Source organism: Peromyscus leucopus, chromosome 4 (genome assembly GCF_004664715.2).
Source record: "Peromyscus leucopus breed LL Stock chromosome 4, UCI_PerLeu_2.1, whole genome shotgun sequence".
In the NCBI taxonomy this organism is placed as follows: domain Eukaryota; kingdom Metazoa; phylum Chordata; class Mammalia; order Rodentia; family Cricetidae; genus Peromyscus; species Peromyscus leucopus.
The window spans coordinates 134,925,380-134,948,019 of record NC_051066.1 but is presented as its reverse complement, the minus strand read 5'-3'; the positions used below and the strand labels follow the sequence as shown (position 1 = coordinate 134,948,019).

At 38.4% G+C, this 22,640-nt stretch overlaps 1 protein-coding gene across 12 annotated transcripts in view; it reads right to left on the bottom strand.

Moving 5' to 3' along the window:
• Positions 1-22,640, bottom strand: part of Ralgapb (Ral GTPase activating protein non-catalytic subunit beta) — an 87,576-nt gene that overhangs the window by 48,262 nt on the left and 16,674 nt on the right. For 4 of the 12 annotated variants that reach the window (XM_037205401.1, XM_037205403.1, XM_037205402.1 and 1 more), the window contains exons 4-14: positions 17,142-17,305; positions 15,771-15,827; positions 14,985-15,171; positions 12,469-12,600; positions 9,181-9,359; positions 7,737-7,885; positions 7,415-7,631; positions 5,257-5,292; positions 3,840-4,041; positions 1,208-1,375; positions 622-736 (exon numbers count right to left, since the gene is read on the bottom strand). In XM_037205401.1, coding sequence (XP_037061296.1) covers positions 622-736; positions 1,208-1,375; positions 3,840-4,041; positions 5,257-5,292; positions 7,415-7,631; positions 7,737-7,885; positions 9,181-9,359; positions 12,469-12,600; positions 14,985-15,171; positions 15,771-15,827; positions 17,142-17,305 — 1,606 coding nt within the window. Of the gene's footprint in view, positions 1-621; positions 737-1,207; positions 1,376-3,839; positions 4,042-5,256; positions 5,293-7,414; positions 7,632-7,736; positions 7,886-9,180; positions 9,360-12,468; positions 12,601-14,984; positions 15,172-15,770; positions 15,828-17,141; positions 17,338-22,640 lie in introns of all 12 variants that reach the window. The other 8 variants (XM_028889230.2, XM_028889232.2, XM_028889231.2 and 5 more) reach the window with 4 other exon arrangements.

Genomic DNA, 22,640 nt, shown 5'->3' with positions numbered 1-22,640 from the left:
GAGAAAAAAACAAATACTTCACATCAGCTCTGGTACATGACGCCCATTTAGAAACAGCAGGAGGGGACAGAAGGTGAACAGGCTAATGATCCAAGTTTCCAGTCTAATTGTCACTCCCATTCAACACCTGTAATCAGATGTCATTAGCTACAGACACATGAATAGTAAGTCAAGGCATGTTGGCACTTTCAAAAGAAGAAATACCCAAACCAGAAAAAATTCATTAATCTATTAGAAATATGTACTTATCCATTGAAATGTGTATTTTAAAATAATCATTTATTTATGTAATGTTGAGGCAGGGTCTCACTGTATAGCCCTGACTGGCCTCAAACCCACAAAGCTCCATCTGCCTCTGCCTCCAAGTGCTGGGATTAAAGGCCTGTGTGGACACGCAGGGCTAAAAGGTCACTTTTCTAAAGCTCCTGCTCCATTTTGTTAAAAGTACAATTTGACTTAAATTAGCATAAAAAAACAGTATATAGAATACAAAAAAACGTTAATAATGGTTGGCAGGATGCCGAGACAGAAGGGTTTCAAGTTTACAACCAAACTGGGCTTCCTAGCAAGACTATGCATCATGAAAAAAAAGGGGGGGGGGTATATTTAAAGAAACATTACCTCAGATCTGACTGTGCCAAAATGGTGAGGAAGGGGCAACAAAGAAAGCAGGATATTAATGGAGGATCTTCTCAATTCTGTTGGATTTACATAGCTTTTGAATTTTGAGAGTTCTCTGCCAAAAAATAAAAAGTTATTAGTATTTTTCAGCTAAAGAGTATTTTTACCTACTGCCAAATATATATATATACTATGCCATTTTTTTCCCACAATCCAAGCATATATGAGGACTTCTATGTTACACTATTACTTGGATATATGAGAACATCTATGTTACACAATTACTAAATTAAGCTAGAATTTGACTGAAAATGTAAGGCCTACATTATAACAGTAGGATCTCAGGCTGGGTTTTTTCTGACCCATCTAGACCAAGCCAGAAAGGATCCAGTAAGCCCATGGTCATATCAGAACTGAAGGCATTCAGGGACTGGGAGGGTTTGGATGCTCTCTACTCAATTTAATGTAGCCTGGGTCCCACTGGACTGTGAAAACAACTAGACAGGATAAATTAGCAAACAAGAGGAAGTAAAACAGACCAAGCCAAACTACACAACTAACATGTAGTAGAAAAATGACAGCTTACCTGTCAGGCAAAATGGTTTCAAGAGCTGAAATAAAGTAAGGAACCACAACATCAATCCCTTTCAAGTCACAGCAGAACAAAGGAGGGGAGTTTAGAATAACGCTGGCCAAGACAGGATGGCACACATAATCATTTATCTGCAAACCTTGAATTAAAAGCATGTAAAATCTAGGAAAGCAAGAAAAAAATTTTCAACAAACTGCTAATCAAATATTTCCAGAATTATCAATATTTTCTATATAGTGATCTGAAGAGCCTTTGTCCACTCTTCACTCTAGTATATAGACTTTAAAGGTACTACTAGGATTCAACAATTCAGAATCATAGATCTGTATCTATTACACTTTTTTAAATTTTTGTAAATCAAATTACAGGTGCCTACAAATGAGGCACCCATAACAAAGCAAATGTCTGGTTACTTATCAATAAATTGATGAATTCTAAAGCAATAAATTTTTGCAGCATTCCAATCCTAGGAAACAGAGGTGAGTTTGTATCTTTTCCTTCCTCCATCCACTGCTTCTGAGAGGTTAGTGAGAGAAAAGAACCACACTAAACTCTGCATTCATCATAATATGAAAACTGTGCAAAGAGTCCTTTGAGGAATCTACCTGCACATATCTTCCTTACCCTACAAGCCCCAACCGAGCCACTAAGCATTAAGAGCAACTGCACTTCTGTACTCTTCTCACCACTAGACACTACTTTCTTCTCTGCGAAACTCTTTGGAAACAATCTTCTCATTCACTGGGGCCTATTCAACTCTTTTAAATCTATCTCCTGTGCATACATAGAATTAAACTAAAAACAGGAAACTTAGTGTGCAGCTCGGGATAAATATCCTACAAGCCCTTGAAATGCAAGACTGAAACTTAAATACATCATTTGTCCTCTCACAAATCTGCTAAGCTTGTCTCATGACCCTTCACCCAGTCTTCTGGACTAGACAGAAAGCTCATGTTCATAGCTTTCTCCTTTTTTTTTTTTTTTTTTTTTTTTTTTAAGATTTATTTATTTATTATGTATATAGTGAGTGTTCTGCCTGCAAGCCAGAAGAGGGCAGCAGATCTTATTGTAGATGGTTGTGAGTCATCATGTGGGTGCTGGGAATTGAACTCAGGACCTCTGGAAGAACAGCCAGTGTGCTTAACCTCTGAGCCATCTCTCCAGCCCATAGCTTTCTCCTTTATTGCTACTGATATAATTCGGGATATCTATCCAGCCCAAGATCTCCCTCAGAGAAACAGGTCCTCCTCATGAGCAGTAAGCTCCAGCACCCTATGTGACCTTCCCTCACAGATATATGCAACTAGAGCAGAGACAGACGCCTAATCAATCAGATCTTCTTTCCCAAGAATCTTACATGATTTCAGAGATGTTAACTGACCCCACTGGTCGTAGACCAAGGCTCTGACCACCAGGAACTTAGACGTACACTGAGTAGAAGGGAAAGGATCTACAGAGGAAAATGAAGCACTCTGAGGAGACAAGCGGCACAGGAAGCACGAGAGCTGCTCTGGTCCCTCAACGCCTTCCAGACCCTGGCTCCTGCTTTTTCTAGTCCTTGCTGTACTGCTTCATCTTAGGCTCCGTTCAGTATCACTAGCGTCTTGTAATTTATTCACTGACTTAAACCAGATTTCAAGATAAGAGCCCATGGTCAAGGTTGTTCTGACCAGTACACACCATGTTTTTCTATGTCTTATGTTTCAGATGTGGTTCCCTCTGCTAGGAGTCAATTGACCTAATCTTCCTGAGCAGCACAGGTATCTCAATGTTCTACTTGAGTGTAACCTTACTTAAGCCACTGGATAGGTAAACAGTGGAGAAGACCAAAGCAGAATCAAAAATTATAAATTTAGGAAGAAGAACAAAATCTGAAGGGCCATGGTGAGAACAGAGTGGAGAGAGAAATAAGAGGGTCAAATGCTACAAGGCAGGAGTTGAATAATCAACTCAACACAGAGTAAGCAAAAGCCAATGATGCCTAGGTTCTGGCCTGAGCAGCTAAATGGACAACAGAGCCACTCACAGATGGTGAAAGCCAGAGACTTGGGAAAGATAATCCTACCCAACTTCCAAAAGTCTAAACACTACCCAACCTTTCTAAATCCAGCACAAACATCTAATAATATGCAGAACTCTTTACTGAGCCCTCTAGGCTAAGTCTGGGCTGCTACTTCCTCCCAACACTCAAAACCATTTATCTGTGTGTGTGTCTCTCTCTCCTGCCAACTTCTGGTTCCTACTGAATCACTGTTATTTTTGCATGAACCTATTCACCACAGTCACTAAACTCCTTAAAGATTCACAGCTGACTTATTTTTGGACTGTATACAGAACCTAATGTTGTGCCAAAAATCTATTAACAAACTATTTTGGTGCTTCCAATCTCTCCAGAATTTATAAATGATAGAGTAAGTAATAGTTCTAGAATAGAACCTTAGAAGTCTTTACCAGATCTGATGGGGCAGATAAAATGGAAGAATTCAAGCAAGTTTCAATTACATAAAGACAATGGCAGGCATTTCAGACCAATAATAGCTTATTGAATTAGCCTACCAAGCCATGCCACAATAGTGTTTCACCATCAAATGATATAAATGCAAAAATAAACAAAAAGTTCTAAAACCTGGATAAATAAGCTGGCAGAATCTCTTCTCCAGTCTTCTTGCTACAAAAAATTCTACATAATGTCCCACAAGCCTCAGCTCTTCCTGCTTCATAGTTATCAGGAAATTCACTTGCATCAAACACAGGATTGGAAACCATGGTGTCTGTGGACATTTGGGACCCTTTTCGTCGAAACTCCATGCTAGCTTGTGTTGCAATGGCTGGGGAGAGAAAAGGAGCATTTTATTACTTTTGTCAAAATGCCAAATAGGCTCATGGGACCCTGGACACAAAGATCAAATACTAGTGTCATTACATAACTACTTCAATAGAATCCAATAATGCTTTTGTTTAGCAACTATGTCTTAATTTTTTAAAAAGGGCTCTCTGGCATCTTCTTTGAAATGGGTAACAATTTACAATAGCATTGTCAACTTAACAGATTCTACAAAAAGGATTTTTTTCATTGAGTTTCTAGTCAGAAGACTACAATAGTATACATCTGAATACAGATATATACAGAATTTGCCTTTTCTATTATTTATTTTCTGTTTTTTTTTCCTCCTTCTGTAGAATGATGCTTAACCATTAAGAAGAGTAACAACTACAATTTATACAATTAACCCAAATGGACAAAGTAATTAAGAGGGCAACTATATGCCAGTTTGAATACGGCAGGTAAGGATGAGAACTGAGTAAGGGAGGAAGAGAGGGCATTCCCACCCCCGCCCCCAACACACACCAAAGAGCTGCCCAACCAAGCAAATGAGAATGAATTTTAACAACCACAGACAGCAGCAAACTTGAGGTTGATAAATCAGAAAACTGGGTTGGTAAGAAGGATCATGGTCATTCGTTGTCACCAAAACGGAAGCCCTTCGAAAGTTGCTTTTAACAAAAGATTTCATAGCACACAGATCATTCTGAAATCTTTTATTACTCTACATAAAATGTTTAAATTGTTTTGTAATGATAGAATGATAGGAGTCTTAATAGATGCAGAGTCAAGCATAAATCTTTATGCAACTTCCCATGAGCCATTTTAGTCCTGAATAAGCTATCCAGCAATAATACATTTGGAAAACACTACATGCAGAATGCATACAAATCAAACACTAAATCTGTATAAAAATAAGCTTAAAGCTTAAAAAAAAGAAAAATAAAGAAAAGAAGAAAAGAAAAAAAGCCAAAACACAGTTAGTGCAAAGTCCTGGAATTCATGACATGACCAGACTAGTATACAGAAATAATGGGATTGATTCAGGCAGATTAATTTGCTTTTGCCAACAATCTTCCCCATTCAAAACACAGAAAAAATATTTTTCTTCCCAAGTGCAAAAACTACAATAGACAATGACAATCAAAAATTTTAATGGAATTATGGAAAAAATAAAAACATGACTGCAATTAAGGAGAAGCTTCTGGTTCCTACTTACAAGATTTATAAGAAAGAAGAATTTGGATAAAAGATGCTGCAAGATAATAGAAATAAATGGAAACAAATCAAAGGACAGCAGTAATTATAAAATACTTTAAAGATGGTGAAATTTTACAATAAATTAAGAAGCTTTTTAGCTTTTTAAAAGTTAGATTTAAAGTTTTATGATACCACAAGCTAGTTCAAAAGCATAGGAAATTGTGCATTCAGGTCCAAAATTATGATTTTTGTATCATGCAAAACAATGAACAAAGAAAAATTACATAGCTACAAAGAATTGAGGTTTTGAACTGCCCATAACGTGCATTAAAATTTTTAGTTCATTAACCCTTCCCAGCTCAATGTTACTTTTATAAAGCATAGTGCATCAGGTAAATTGAAAGCTAACAAGTTCAAAGAAGCAAATACTTGAGGTAAAGGTGAACTGCATGGCAGAATTCCCTGATGGCAGCCAGTACTTAGAAAATATCCCAACCCCTCCACCTCCCATCCAAGACTTCAAGACTGGCACCCAAGAGCACTCTAAATTCACTTTAACTATTTGGACACCTCAAATGTCCTGGGTAATGTAACAGCCTTTAGCAAGTCTGGACATACACAGGAGGAGTGTCTCTCCTTCCACCAGGCAGAAGGCTAAGAATGAAGGGAGAGTGAGATGTTACTCACTCGCCATTTGAATTCTGGTTCTATCTTCTAGTGCAGTGAGCAAACAAAGCTGTTACAAACTCCCCAGAGACAGAAATCTCTCGATTCTCATTATACAAGCCCAGCAGAAAGCAGCAGACTGAGGCATGCTAGACTCAAGAGATTGCAAAGCCAACAGCTCCACACTCAACAGGTTGTGTTGTAAGAATTATACCTTACCAAAAATAAATAAATAAATAAATAAATAAAAGGCTGACTCACTCTGGACAATACCATCTAAATTAGTAAACATGGTTCAGAAAATTCAAAATATATAGCACATAAAACATAATGAAAATATACTGTGAATGGTTTTTTTAGACTTTTCATTTAATCAAGTTCATGAATAAAACCATAATGTGGAAAATATAAAGTGCCTACATTTGAACAAAATAAAGCAAGCAAAAGAATCTCTAACTCATTCATGCAGCCTCACATCCCATAACATCTTCATACTTAAAATTTTTCTAAATTATTTAAAAGATTTGTAAAAACATCCAAAATAATTACACTTATAAAATATTCACAGGCATAAACCTAGCTGTGAATGAGTTTCTGAGAAAAAGCAGAGACTCTATGAACACTGTTAATTTTATCAATGAATTCAACAGTCTCCTTGGAGACTAATACTATCAGAAAGTAATACTATCAGAAATCTTTTTATCTCATCTGTCTCCAACCCTTGTAGAAAAGTATATTTTAGAAAACAACTAATGCACTCATTAATGCATAAACATGGGACCTGGCACATACTAACAGCAACTCAATAAATGCCAGCCACTATTATTATTCAACTGTGTAAGACAGATGATAAACATTCAAAACATTCTGCCCTGCTTCATCCATCCATCTGGCACTTGTTCCAAGCATAATAGTAAGATGACAAAATAAATCCAATTTCATTTAGACAATTTCATTCTACAGTAAAATCTAATGAAGATACTGGGGTTGATTTATTGATTCTCTGCAAATCTTACAAAGTTATAGAGCAGATCATATTTTCTCTATACTAAAACCTAAGAGGTTAGAGTCTACCACAAAGAAAACAGAAAATTCCTGATATTTACATGTAATGATGATTAAATGGCTGTGAAAAACCTAAGATAACATTTCAATGAGTAAATTTTCACTCAAAATCTTTAATTGTCCATGTATCTATTATTATCCTGGCTGACATGAAGGGAATTTCCAGATCACCTACAAAAAGGAATTTGATTCAACAAAAAGTGGCTAACCTGAAGTGTCCCTAATAAAACCAGACAAAGGGTCAAACTTCTAAAGTATACATAAAAAGGACAGATAGGAATGCTTCACAAGTTTCTATTGGTTCAGCTGGAAGGGGTTAAGCACAATATATTGCTTGATGAGAAACAGAGTGCTTTTCAAGAACCATATTAATCTTGCAGGTAGGAAAGACTAAAGAGAAAGAAACAGAAAGGAAATAATAACTACATGTTTCTGGGCATATTTACCAGTCATGCTGCTGTCTCTGTTTATTCCATTATGGAGTTTGCAGTGAACAAATGCTGCATCGAATAACCACGATCCAAAGAGATTCAAGATGCTGTTAACTTTTGGTCTCCGAGGGGCAGGCAGCGGCCTGGGTTCTGAACTAGTCTGATTTGGACTTGACAGAGGAGAAGTGGAGGATGCCTGGTGCTGGACTTTTGAAGTGTGAACAGTAGTAACCTACCAGAAGAACACAAGTAAGTGTCCGCAGTCATGAAAAGTTGGAGAAAGTTGAGGATTTGTAAAAGTTATGCTTCACATCAAAACAATGATGAAGGTTCTTACTGCAGTCGTCTTCATGGTGGCCTTGTTCACAGTAACAGCCCGGTGCCTGCGGTTATGTGGTGGTGTGGTATTCACAGCAGTGCTCTGAGGCATACTTAATCTATTCACAGGTGTTGGGGGAGCGCTGTCTGATCTCGGTCGAGAAATGCCTTTTGAAAAAAAAAAAAGGTTTTGTTTTTAAGAAAGATGGAGCTGCCCCCTAAGATTCATATACCTTTTCTTCTGAGTAATAGAGCCCTATTTCAGTTGGACAGGGAAGCCAGAACAAATGACCACACTTTCAAGCTTCCCTTACAACAGGGTGTGGCCATGTTTATGTTTAGAGAAGTAGGTGACTATTGGATAGTCTCCCAGAAAATCTTACAAAAGACAAGCAGGTTTCCCTGTCCTTCCTGACTCCTGGAGTAAGCTGCTGGGCTCCTCATGAATGAAGGCCACAACAAAATGGACAGCCACCAGACAGAAGGGCCTTGACCCATGACAGTGATGAAACTACTACAGCAACCACACTGCCTGGCCTGCTTCACACATGTGGAAACAAACTTACGTGTCAACCATGGAGAGCTTAGGCTGTTACGTGGCAGCAATCTAATCAGAACAAGTATGTTTTTTCTATTTTTAAAAATTTTAATAAACTTTATTATTCAAAGCAGAGGCAGAGGCAGGCAGATCTCTGTGAGTTCAAGGCCAGCCTGGTCTACAAAGGAAGTTCCAGGACAGCCAGGGCTACACAGAGACACCCTGTCTCAAAAAAATCTACCAAACAAAAAACCAAAATTAACCTGAAACCGAAGTCTACACATCTCAATGACCATTTAGCCATTCTGTACAATCCAGTCTAGAGCTTCTCACTGTATTTTACATTTTCACTATCAAACATTTTTGTGCACTTATTCACCACCAAAAACAAAAAAATTCCATGACAGAGGAAAAACCCTCAACTATATGATACATTTAACACATATTCATATCAATTGTTTTAGAAAATGACAGCTATTAAATATCACTCCTTTTCAACCGATTAAAAATACACAAAAAGATACTGTTTTTGTGTGTCTTTCCTATGAAAAACTAAAAACTGGTTCACAAAAGGTAGCTTACCAATGATATCCATGAAAAAAGTCACTTGAGCATTTTAAACTATTTTTGTGGGTAACTCATGGAATGAGTTAAGTAATTTACAATCTGTTCTGTAAATTACTTGTGTCTTTTCTCCATCTATCTTAGCTTACTGTCCTTTTCATGGTGTTTTGTTAGATTTACAAAAAGACAGTAGCATTCTAACTATCACTATTTGCTGAAAATCATTTTTCCTAGATTGTTATTTGCCACAAAGTTTGTTCCTCCTTCTCCAGACTTTCCTAAGAGCTTCCAGCATTAAACTATAGAATAAAATATCTAAACACGGTTCTTCAAACATCTAAGAAACATACACAAAATTCACCTAAGAATGCATCCACCAGACAGCTGATTCCGCGCATGGCACGAAAGAATATCTGAGGCAGATGTTTAAGGCATGGGTACTGGCTCAGCTCCTGCGGCATCCCACTCACACTCAGGAACTGTTCCTGAAACTTGGGGGTTGAGCTTATAATGGCTGGGTTACTCAGATCCACAGGATTACTAGTGAAAAGGAGAAAGAATTAATTACACACTTAGAAATGTCTATAGAAATAAAAATGCATGCAATCCAATTTAAAAATTAGGACTATCACCCACACATGGTGACGCACACCTCTAACCTCATCACTTTGGAGGCAGAGACAGGCAGATCTGTGAGTTTGAGGCCAGTCTAAGCTATACAGTGAGTTAATTCCAGGACAGCCAGGACTCCAGAGGGCAAATGTCTCAAAAAACAAGAAACAAACAAAACAAGAAAAAAAGAACAGGACTATTTGTGCCTGTTTCTTTGACGTGAAGAGGAAACTGAATTTATTTGATGAGTTAGGGATATGAATGTTTCTCTACAGGCCAGCCTGGTCTATAGAGCGAATTCAGGACAGCTCCAGCATTATACAGATAAACCCTCTCAAGAGAAAAAAAAAGAAAAGAGAGAGAGGAATATTTTTTTTCTTATGTTTGGAACTAAGTAATGGAAAACTAAAGTCAACAAGAAGTTCACAGAGAAAATTTTAATATAAACATCTATCTTAGCTGAGCTGTGGTGGCACTTGCCTTTAATCCCAGCACTCACTTGGAAGGCAGAGACAGGCGGATTTCTGTGAGTTCGAAGCCAGCCTGGTCTACAGAGTGAGTTCCAGGACAGCCAGAGCTACACAGTGAAACCCTGTGTCAAAAAACCAAAAACCAAAAACCAAACACCAACAAAAAAACCAAATGAACAAACCTGTCTGTGTGTTTGGACATACCAACAAGTGCAAGTAAGAATAACATTGGTAAAATCAACAGGAACTGTGGTGTTTTCTAGGAAAAAGATGATGCTACCATACTAAACAAGATTCTGTTTATAGTCCACATCGCTTTCAGCCCTCTTCCCAGGAAATCTGCCAATGGACAGTGGCCCCTCCTGAGTAATCCTCACTTAAACAAAGATATAAAACTTATCCAAAGGGAGTCCATCCAAAGGTCTGTGAGAAAATCACGACCACTTTAGCCTAAATAACAAAAGTAATTTAGTCTAATGCATCTCTTTTGGGGAGTCTGAGCAAAGGGAATGCTCCAGTAACCTAAAAGAGCTAGAAGTGGAGCTGCACAGTGTTCACAGCTGTTCACACTGAATCACATACTCCTGAAAGGCACAGGGATCCAGACACGGGGAAACAGTCAGCCAGAGATAGCATACATGTATAAGAAAAGTAAGAAAGCTGAGAAAGAGAAGTCTAAGTCTTCTTGATTCAAGAATAAGATTAAAGGCTTGACTCTGTGTGTGTGTGAGAGAGAGAGAGAGAGAGAGAGAGAGAGACAGAGAGAGACAGAGACAGAGAGACAGAGACAGAGACAGACAGACCTAGGTTTTTATTATTTATAAGGAAACAACCCCTGACTAAAATATCAATGTCATCCCAAGAACAAAGCTAAAGCCTAACAGATCAATTAGGAATGGAGAAATTAGAAAATATTATGCAACAAATTTTTAATTAAAAGAAATTATTTTTTGGAAACAGGGTCTTAACAATGAAGTTATAGAATAGTGTGAAACTCACTACATAGCCCAAACTGGTTTCAAACTTGTGATGATCCTGCCTCATATAAGGATATAGCAACATAAAAAAGGCTAGCTTCCCACTATCTTAGCAATGCTTAAAAACAATGATGTAAGAAATATGCCAATTTTGTGAATAAAATATTCCTGTTAGCTATGTAAGAGTCTTAAAAAGAGGACTGCAGGGTGACTGAGCATAGCGGCTCAATACCCAGTACTCAGAAAGCTAAGGTAAGGATGGTAAGTTCAAGGCCAGCCTGAGCTACACAGCAAGGCCCAGTCTCAAAAAGATAAATAATAAAGGAAGGAAGTATGTCTCAGTAGTAGACTACATGCTTAGCATGTCAAACCCAAGTTCAATTCCTAGCACCAAATCAACAAGATGTTTGAAAAGAGGCTAGAAAGATGGCTCAATGGTCCAAAGTGCATAACCTGAGTTGGGTCCCCAGCATCCACACTGTGACTCACAACCTCCTATACTTCAGTTCCATAGATGTGATGCTTTCTTTTGCCATTTAAGGATACCCAAATACACAACATACACTCACACACAGAAATACACACACATACACATAAGTAAAAAAAATTTTTTTATTCAAAAGTGGATCCTAGATATACCACAGTTCTTATATTTGGTAGAGGCTAGATATCTTCTACTTTCCTCTTCCTCCTCTGTTCTCTTTCTAAAATTTTTATTTCATTGAGCCAGTGAGATGGCTGTGGGATAAAGCACTTGTTACCTACTGGATGACGCAAACATGATGGTTTAAGTTCAATCTACAGAACCCATGTAAAGGAGGAAAGAAGCAACTTTACAAGGTCGGCTTTGGGGCTTCACACATGTGCCATGGCACAGGTATCTACACACACACACACACACACACACACACACACACACACACACACACACACCTTAATATATACACAATAAATAAATGTCATTTTAAAAAAAAGAAATAGCAGAAGGGGAGGGAGATTTACTCTTCAGTGAAATTTAAGGTTTATTTTTCAGTGAAATTTTAAACAAAGCTGCTACAGAGCACTGAGATCAAGACTGATGAACCAGTACTGACAGAGAGGAGCATGGCATGGTGACATGGTCTCTAAAGAATGTGACAAAAGTCCTGGGAGAGACAGCATCATCTAAGATGCAGCAACAAGCAAGAAAACAAATTTCTAGAGAGGGTTCCAAGAACAGCTGAGGGAACAGAGAGAGCAGGAGACGTACACTGCAGATATGCATCGTAATGGAGACATGTATGTGTCCATTCAGCTCCCTCCAATGGACTGTACTTAGCACTCACATGCCACATTCCAACAGAAGCAGTGTGACTCTTGCCCTAAGACACTTACTGGGTAAAGAACACATGAAATGCCGGGCGGTGGTGGCGCACGCCTTTAATCCCAGCACTCGGGAGGCAGAGCCAGGCGGATCTCTGTGAGTTCGAGGCCAGCCTGGGCTACCAAGTGAGTTCCAGGAAAGGTGCAAAGCTACACAGAGAAACCCTGTCTCAAAAAACCAAAAAAAAAAAAAAAAAAAAAAGAACACATGAAATAACATGACAATACCTTAACATGTGCAAAAATCGAAACCATGTTTGTGCAACACACTCATTGTCCATTTCTGGAGGGATCAGATTGGCATCTTCATCAGGAACTTTAAACGGAGGAAATGAAGGGCCGTATGTAAAGCGGAGCAATCTGGAAAACAGAGCCACACACCACTAAGTCCATTTCTCTCTTTCAGGTTCTTGTTTTGTTTTTCTTTTGATGGTATGGAGAACTGAACCTAGCTCCAACATTCTAGGCAAGCACTCTTCCACTGAGCTATTTTAATTTAATTCAATCCCAGTTCATTTTAATTTCTTATTTCAAGACAGATAAGATCTCACTCAATTGCAGAAGCTAGCCATGAACTTCTGATCCTACTGGCTCTTCCGGATTAACAAAGAGATAGTCCTATACCATCAGATCCAGCTACCATGTCCATTATTAACAAAATTAAACATATATTCAACCGTTATATGAGAAAACAGACTAGACGTACCTTAGCAAAGTGAAAAAGCTGTATGAAAACCCTGATTTGTAAAAATGATAAACTGCAAGGGATTTCCAGCTTTTAAAAGATGATTTAAACTTTTATCTGAAATATTCACACTATTTAACTTACTATTTATATTACTTGCAAGTAATAAATTATGTATGCTTGTTATTGTACCTATAGAATTACATCATTAAACATGGAAGTAGTATATAAATTATTTCTTTCTTGTTGTTTTGTTTGGATGGTAGTGGCTTTTGTGTTTGTCTTTTTGAGACAGGTTCTTACTATGTAGCTCTGGTTAGCATGGAACTCACTATGTAGAGCCAGGCTGGACTCAAACTCAAGAGATCTGCCTGCTCCTTTCTCCTGAATGCTGAGATTAAAGGTATGTGCTATCACACTCAGCTTTCTATTATTTTTAAAAAATTGATATCACTGTAAATCCTTCAATAAACTAAGGTATAATTTATTCACAACAATTTCACATGAAGTTCAGAATTTAGTATTTATATGTTTAGAATATAGTACATTTTTATGATGTACCATAAAAACTAACTGAATTCAGGCTGGAGAGATAGCTCAGTGGTTAAGAGCGCTGGCTGTTCTTCCAGAGAACCCAGGTTCAATTCCCAGCACCCACATGGCAGCTCCGGACTGTCTGTAACTCCAGTTCCCTGGGATCTGACATCTTCACACCAATACACATTAAATAAAGTTAAAAAAAAAAAAAAAAAAAAAAAAAAAAAAAAAAAAAAAAACAACCTAACTAAATTCAACAACTCAGTTATTTACTTAATAGTAATATTCTACATGTACTAGGACTTTTCAAAGCCATTTGACTCAATTACTCTGTATCTAAGATTTTTATCTTAATAAAATACCAAAATATATATAAAACTGTATAAAGTATTCCTTCAACAAAATTTCTAAAGTTAAAAAAAAACTCAGAACAGCATATTTATCAAAATATTTAATAGAAATTATTAAATTATCTAAGAATATAAAGCTAACTAAATGCAACCTCAAAAATTATTTACAAATAAATACAGGTAATTAAAATGACTTGAATCGGGCATCAAATAAAAAATAGGTTACAATACTATCTCAAACTGGTTTTTTGTTTTGTTTTGTTTTTAATAATTTATTTGTTTTTATTTATATGCATTGGTGTTTTATCTACATGTATGTCTATTTGAGAATGTTGGATCCCTTGGAACTGGAGTTAGACAGTTGTAGGCTGCCATGTGGGTGCTGGGAATTGAACACAGTCCTCTGGAAGAGCAGCCAGTGCTCTTAACTGCTGAGCCATCTCTCCAACACCGTTTTGTTTTTAATAAAAGGGAACTAGATAGGGGAATACATTAAAAAACATTTCCATACATTTAAAAAGTTTTATTTTGGGGTTTTTTGTTTGTTTGTTTGTTTGTTTCAAGACAGGATTTCTCTGTGTAGCTTTGGAGCCTGTCCTGGAACTTACTCTGTAGACCAGGCTGGCCTCGAACTCAAAGAGATCCGCCTGCCTCTGCCTCCCGAGTGCTGGAATTAAAGGCATGTGCCACCACCGCCTGGCTTAAAAACATTTTTAAGTGATGGAATGTTTCTTTCATTCTACATTTTCCAATTTTTCTATTATCAGTACATATTGCTTTTGCATCAAAACTAATTAAAAGAAGACACAGTATTAGCTATCACCATGACATACCACAATGTGGGGGTCAGAGAACAACTCTGGAATCTGTTCTCTCCTTTCACCTTTTACATGGGTTTTGGGGATTAAACTCAGGTTGTGAGGCATGGCAAGTGCCTAAACCATGAGCCATCTCCCTGAGTTCTTTATTTCTTTTATTTTTGGTTGTGAGCCTAGTCTTTAATGGCTAAGCCATCTCTCCAGCCCCTTTATTTCTTCTAAATTGGCTTAGTCTATAAAGTACAATAATGATAGGTCCAGGCTTTTCAAAATACATTCCATGAACCCCATAAAGACATAGAACCAGAGAAGAGTTGCCCCAAGGTCAGAAGGATGAGGAAGACAATGACCTACCTGGAAGTAAGTGCACAGATGACCTTGCTCCACTGCTCCACCACTGCAGGGTGGTGCCTCCAGTTAGCCACCATCTCCTTGGCTGTCTTCCAATAAGGAGGTGTTGGGAAGCACCGGGTGCAAGCTAGTAACCAAACTTCAAAGAGAACACCAATCAGCTTCTCTGCTAGATTCTCAGCAATGCCACCTAGCCAATGAAAAGAAACATATCTTTGGCATACTCATTTTTAAAACAGACTCTTTCATTCATTGTATAGGAAACTGATCAAAAATTAAACAGTTGTAATGTTAATATCAATTTTTTTAATAACTAAACTGAGACGCTTAGGAGCAAGCTCCTATGAAGGAATCACAGAGAACATCAATGATTACTTGTTGAGAATTTTCAAACTGTCCTGCTAATTTTTAGTGCAGATCTTAAGGTTCCAGCTAAGGGAAAAGGAAAAGGAGAAAAGAACAGAAAAAGGAGAAAGGAAAAGATGAATGCCAACAATAAGTGACCACTAGAAGTCACCTTCCATGCCAAGTAGTTCACACATGACCTCACATAATCTCATTTATTTCTGCAGGACAGGTATTTGTAAATACCTATTAGCTTTTTGTTTAAAGACACGGTCCTGTAATATAACTCAAGTTAACCTGAAACTTAACTATGTGGCAAAGGGTAACCCCGAACTTCCAATCTTTCTGTTTCTACCTCTCCAGTGCTGGGGTTATAGGTGTGAGCCACCATGCCAGTATGTCCCCATTCCATACAGCTAATGAAAAAGGAATCAGAACAAATACCAAGGTCTTCTGACTCCAAAGTTTGCAACAAAATGCTCCAGGTGCTTAAAGCTGCCCCTGAGTGGAGAAAGACAAAAGGAAAGCTAAGCTATGGCACCAGGCAAGGGCAAACTTTAAACAGAATGCAGAGCTGTCCTTCCAGTCAAAGTCCTGAAACCAGAAGGGGCAGTGGACTTTACTCTGCACAGCTCAAAAAAGTAAAGTTAGGACTAGAAGGAAAAGTAATTAGAATGCACATAACAAACAAGCAAAATCAAAGTTCCAATAATAAACAGCCCAAAGAGGGGCAAAGTAGCCTGACTCACACTTCTGAGATCAGTCACTGGCATGGGGAACCAATAGCAGAGGGCCAATGAATCAGTGCTGTGACTGGCAAGCTACTGTCAACACCAGATCATATTCCTACCAGGTCCTTTCCCACATTACATACAATTCCTTGATTCCTTCTAAACATTTCCTTGGTCACTGCATCTATCTGACAACACAAGCATGCTAACTTACATTAGTAGAGAAAATATAAAGAGAATAAGAACAACAGAACCTGGAATTCAAATATCAATTTATAGTTTATGTATACTCTGCTTTAATGTACAAAGCAGGGCTTCTGAAATACTGCAAAACTACATAAAACTAGAGGCTTTTAATGGCTAGCTAATAAATGTCATACTTTCAAACCAAACACCTTAAGACTTTGGAGGTTTTATTTGCCAAATAAGATGTTTTCTGGGCTGGAGGTAAAGCTCAGTCTCAGTGGTTAAGTACTTGTTCAGCATGGACAAGGCCCCAGGCCATTTCTTTAAGTACCTCAGGGGACAAAAACAAAAACAAAAGGCATCTCACTATCATCACTATCAAGCATTTAGACTCTACTTTGATAAGAACTTTTTCATCCAATACATTATCTGTAGAACCTAATTTAGCATTTTCTGTTCCTATAGAGGCTCCATACCACTGCACAAAACAAGCTGTTGTTCCTATCCTTCTCCAATATGCTTGATTACAAATCTTTCTCTACATTAGCAAAATAATCACTAAAGGTAAAATAACCTAGACACACACATACAAACTCTTTTTTTTTTTTTCAAGACAGGGTTTCTCTGTGTAGCCATGGCTGTCCTAGAACTCAATTTGTAGATCAGGCTGGCCTGAAACTCAAGAGATCTACCTGCCTCTGCCTCCCAAGTGCTGGTATTAAAGGTGTGTGCTACCACACCCAGCCCATATTGTTTCTTTCCAATATAAACTGGTAACTTTGGTTTGTCAACAGTCTTACCAAAATTTAAAATTGCACTGATTCTATCACTCACTGAGTTTAAATGTGAACTATATTTTGAGTACAGAAACATAAGGGGGAAAACGTCATTAACAAACCTTGAACAGTTGGTGGGGCCAGAAGTATGTCATTAATTTGCAGAAGAAACAACAGTAAGACTTCCCAGGTTTCTCGAGCCATGATGGATGACTCACGGGCCAGTTTCTGAATGGCTCTCAGAACCTGTAAGCATAGTCGGATCTGACTGGAGCCCTGTTCCTGTCTGAAGAAGACAGACAGATATCACTGACAGGCCTGGAAGAGAGACAGCAACAGCCAAAGAACAGGAAACTTACTGACGCAGAACAGTGGTCCAGTGACATTACCTAAGCATCAGTGGGCAGGGCTAAGCACAACTCTCCTCAGTGGACAGCTAGTTTCCCCACTGTTCAGTTCAGCACCCTGAGATCTCTACCTGCCTCTCCTGTGAGAAACTAGCTTCTGTGAGAAAGAGAAAACTAGAATGTAGACTGCACCTCTGGATTTTCTGTTTGAAATGTGTCTGGCACGTAACAGCAGATATTCAACTAGTTTCTGCTAGATGAGTACATACCTAGTTTGTACCTTTGCTTTTCACACTGGAGCAGAAAAGCCCTTATATTCTTTTTCAACTTTCTGAAACACACATTTACAAGAATTCTTCAAGTTTTTACAGTTTTCACAGTCACCTTAAAAGCTGACATCTGTTACAAGGCCCAATGGAGTGTCTAAAATTGATAAGTCATGTCAGCATTTCCTCAGAGAAGAAGACCTGCTACTATTGCTCTAATAAAAACACAGGCATTCCAAAGGGATCCAAGGGTTCCTCAAACAACAGCTGCAAAATTCTCTTTAGTTAGAACATTTTTGCTCCTTAAGAGAAGACTTGCTAAGTGGAGTGGTGCACGCCTTCAATATCAACACTTGGGAGGCAGAGGCAAGTGGATCTCGATGAGTTCAAGGCCAGCCTGGTCTACAGAGCGAGTTCCAGGACAGGCAGAACTACATATAGTAAGACTCTGTCTTGAAAGGGGGGAAGAGGAGGAGGAAGAAAACGGCAACTATTCCACAAAATGGGGCAGAAGAGAAAACTAGAAATCCAGGGCCTAGCTCTTGCCTCACTTTCCAAGATGCCCCACCTGAGAATTTCAAGAATGGCTTTAATGACTGGTGAGCTGGCCTCCAGTTTTCTCATGATAAACCCAACACCATATTGATGTAAACACTAAAGTCAAGTTTCTATAAATTGTGGCTTGACACAAAGAGCTGGAGTGTCCTGAAAAAAAAATGTCAGCAAGTCATCTACTCCCCAAACTCCCGACAACTTAAAGTTGCAGACAAATGACACAACTAAATAACTAAATCTTCCCTAGAGAAGTCAAAGCTGGGCCAGAGAGATGGCTCAATAGGCAAGATCATTCACAGTAGAATCACAGAAGGACCTAAGCTCAAACCCCAGGACCTAAGTTTGACTCCCTAGCACACACATAAAAAGCTGGGCATGGCTGCGCCTACCTGAAACACCAACACTGTAGGGTGGAGACAGTGGATTCTGAAAGCTCACTAGCCAGGCAAATTAGCTGAAATGGCAAGCTTCTGATTCTTAAAAGGCCCTGCCTCAACGGAATAAGGCACAGAGCAATAGGAAAAGACATCAATTTCCTCCTCTGACCTCTTTCGGAAGGGGGGTGCACCCACACTCATGCATGCATCACATGGAGAGAGAGCTGCCCATCCCACATTCATCTAGAGGTGAAGCTAGTTACAATCTGCCATAGACAACTTGACTAACACTTGTCTTTGTAGTACTCTATTTTTTATGTATTTATTGTTATATAGGCATTCTGCCTGCAGGTACGTCTGTGTACCAGATATGTACATTGCCCAGAGGCCAGAAAAACACATTAGATCCCCTGGACTGGAGTTCCAGATGGTTGTGAGCCACCATGTGGAGTGCTAAGAATCAAACCCAGGTCCTCTAGAACAGCCAGTGTACTTAACTGCTGAGCCATCTCCCCAGTTGCCTCTGTAAGTAAAGTTCTTGTTTCTTTAAATTTAGGAGTCTATGGCCACTTTTCTGCTCTACCACAGAGCTGAGGAGTTGTAACACCATATGGCCTGTAATATAGGAAACATTTACTAGCTTGTTTAAAAAAAAAATATTGTGACCACTGCTTTAGGAGACATGTTCACATGGATAGGGGGAGGGGACAGGAAGATATTGCATTTCTTAAAGATACTCCATTTCTTTTCTTCTTCTTTTTTTTTTTTTCTTTTTCTTTTTGGTTTTTCGACACAGGGCTGCTCTGTGTAACCCTGGCTGTCCCCTGGAACTCGCTCTGTACACCAGTGTAGACCAGGCAAACTCACTGAGATCTGCCTGCCTCCGCCTCCTGAATGCTGGGATTAATGGCGCATGCTATCACACCCAGCTGATACTCCATTTCTTATAGTGCAGTGTATCTAAGCAATCAAAAGTCCAATCAACTTCAACAGATAGTACATTCTTCATTCAATTATGAAAAAATATCAGGCTAATGGGCAAGAAAAAGCCATATTTACTTAATCTCTAGCAAAAGGTAAAGGCAGTTTCCTCTATTTTCAGAGTCAGTTTGATATAAAAACAACTAATTAAGTAAGCTCTGATGACAATTTGATGAACTATTTAAATTTAAACTGAAACTTCTAGTAACTGAAGACTAGATCAGAAGTCCCAATTACAGCATTGAAATTATTCACCTAATCTTCATATACTATCACTGGCCAAGAGAACTCTAACAATTAAATTCACTGACCTGTATACACACACACACACACACACACACACACACACACACACACACACACACAGGCACACACACACACACTTCTGAGGAACAAGCTAATTATCAAATAGTAAAAAAAAAATCACAGTCATACTTTTCAAGAGAGAAAAGTAAAAACAAAGGCACATTTTGTTCAAATGCCATTACTGTTTTTTCAGTGATGCAAACTGAGCATTAAAAGATGGTAAAGGGAAAGAGATGAAAGAGATATAGTGACCTTTCAAACAAGATCATTTCACACACACAAGGGAAAAAATAATATAAATCAATCTTCTGATGACATGGCAAGAAAAATTAAAACTATACCATTTTAGAGACGTGGTTTCCATTTAAGATCAACAAACATTTAATCTGTACCTAAGGCCAGTACTGCATTATACTTAGTGTAGATGCCCCCAAATACAGAAAGCTAGCTGAGTTCCTGTCTTCAAGTTGGTTAGATGGAAAATGAAACAGAACAAGTTAAAGGACATGGAACAAAACAATGAGAGACAAGAGAGTAAAATGGGAAGTACCAAGCAAATTCCAAGGAGGTGTGATCACAGAGGGTCTGTGTGGTCATATAAGACTTCGAAGACAGACTTGACTGGAAACCAGGAAGAGTGAGTTAGACAGCCAAGCAATAGACAGGGGAGAAAAAAATGACATAAGGACAGGCGAAGACAGGAAAGAGCCTTGAGGGGACTCAGGGGACTCATACAAACTTAGCAGTGGCTAGTGAAGCTAGGCCAAAAGGCCCTAGGTGGCACTTTATATGGGGACATCTGACCCATAAAACAGTTCTACAGACCTCTCTTTTTTCAACTTGGATTTTCTAAAAAAACTTCCTTCTAAATTTACAAAGTTAAAATTTTAGAGCTGGTTTTTGAGTAATTCAAAGTCCTTCACCATCAGACAGACTAAAAGCTCTAGCAAAAACTTTTCCATGAGGAAATGAGCCCCACAGCCTCTTTCACAAATACAAAACACTCTCGTGAACTGGTGGGGAACTACTGCTTTTTTCTTCTACACATGCGTTTCTCTGTTTCTCAAAGATCTGCCATAAGGATACATACATTTCTCGGTGACGCTCAGGATGGAAGCCATAGCTCTTGGGTATACAGGTAAACAGTCTGGCTAAGCTACAGCGTTAGACTCAGAGTGTAACACTCTTTTGTTGTTGTTGTTTGTTTGTTTTTTGAGACAGGCTCTCTCTATGTAGCCCAGGCAATCCTGGAACTCACTATATAGACCAGGCTAGCCTCATGAGTCTTAGGATTAAATGCATGAGCCACCACATAGGGCTGGAATGTAAAATTCTTAAAAATTAGGAAAAAAAATATTAAGTAAGATAAATAACTTGCATTTTGGCATTTAACACCTTTGCCTCAGAAGATGGAGAAGAAATTAATAACAAACTTTCAAGGGTAATCTTTTGGTTTACCATAAACATCTGTAACTTCTAATTTGCTCACCAGGTGTTGGGGCACACAGATTTAATCCCAGCATTTGGGAGGCATAAGCATGTAAATCTCTGAGTTCAAGGCCAGCCTGGCCTACACACTAAATTTCAGGCCAGTGATATACAGTGAGACTTTATCTTTAAAAAAATATATCCAATTTCTTTATTTCTTCTTCTTTTTAGTTAGGTTGCTTTTTTAAAGGAGATTTTAAATTTTATTTCAAACTTTTAATTTTTACACTTGTATATGTGTGTGGGGGAGGTGTGAACATATTCATGCCATGTCACTCATGTGAAAGTCAGGGGCAACTGGCGGCAGTCAGTTCTCTCCTTCTTCCATGTAGACTCCAAGAACTGAACTCAGGTCATCAGGCTTGGTGACAAGTATCTTTACCCCCTGATCTATCTCACCAGTCTTTCTGGGTTTGAGACAGGGTCACATGATATATTCAGGTTTGCCTTCAACTCCTTCTATAGAGAAGGCTGTCTTCAACTCCTGATCTTGACTCCACCTCTAAAGTGATGGGATTATAGGCATGAGCCACCATGCCTGACCTGTTTGCTTAATTCTATGCCTTTATACTCTACAGGATTATTTTAAGGTAAGAACAGTTCCTTTGAGTGTACATGGAGACAAGAATTATGATATACAAAAATATACACAAGTTGAGTGTTTTTTTTCTAATATTTAATTGGTATGCATGTGTGTGCACATGTATCATGCGGCACACGTGGAGGTCAGAAGACATCTACAAGTGTACACCTCTCCTTCCACTATATAAGTCCCATAGGTCAAACTCTGATCAATGAATGGTTTAGTGGCCAGCACCTTTAACCACTGAGCCATCATGCAAGAGGCCCCTTCCCCCCCCCCAAAAAAAAAGTTTAACAAGGGAAGGAAATATGTCACCATCACCATATTTTAATATCCAACATCTACAGAGTTCAGAAACAAGGCCAAAAAGTATTCAAAATACAGATACATCTATTAAAAAATTGTGGCAAATCCAAGAGTGGTAGAACACACCTGCAATCTCAGAACTCAAAAGGCTAAGACAGGAGGATTATAAATTTGGGTCAACATAGGCTACATAGAAAGTTCAAGACCAGTCTGGGCTACACAATGAGATGCTATCTCGAAAGACAAACAAAAACCAACTGGCAAATATTACATAACCCTGTAAGCCTATCTCTTTTAGTCATATTAATAGAATCTATAAGTAAATGACTAGTGTTCAAAGAACTAACAATAAAATCAGCGTCTATATTTAATAAAGTAACTTTTATAAATACTTTATTATGATATTGATAAT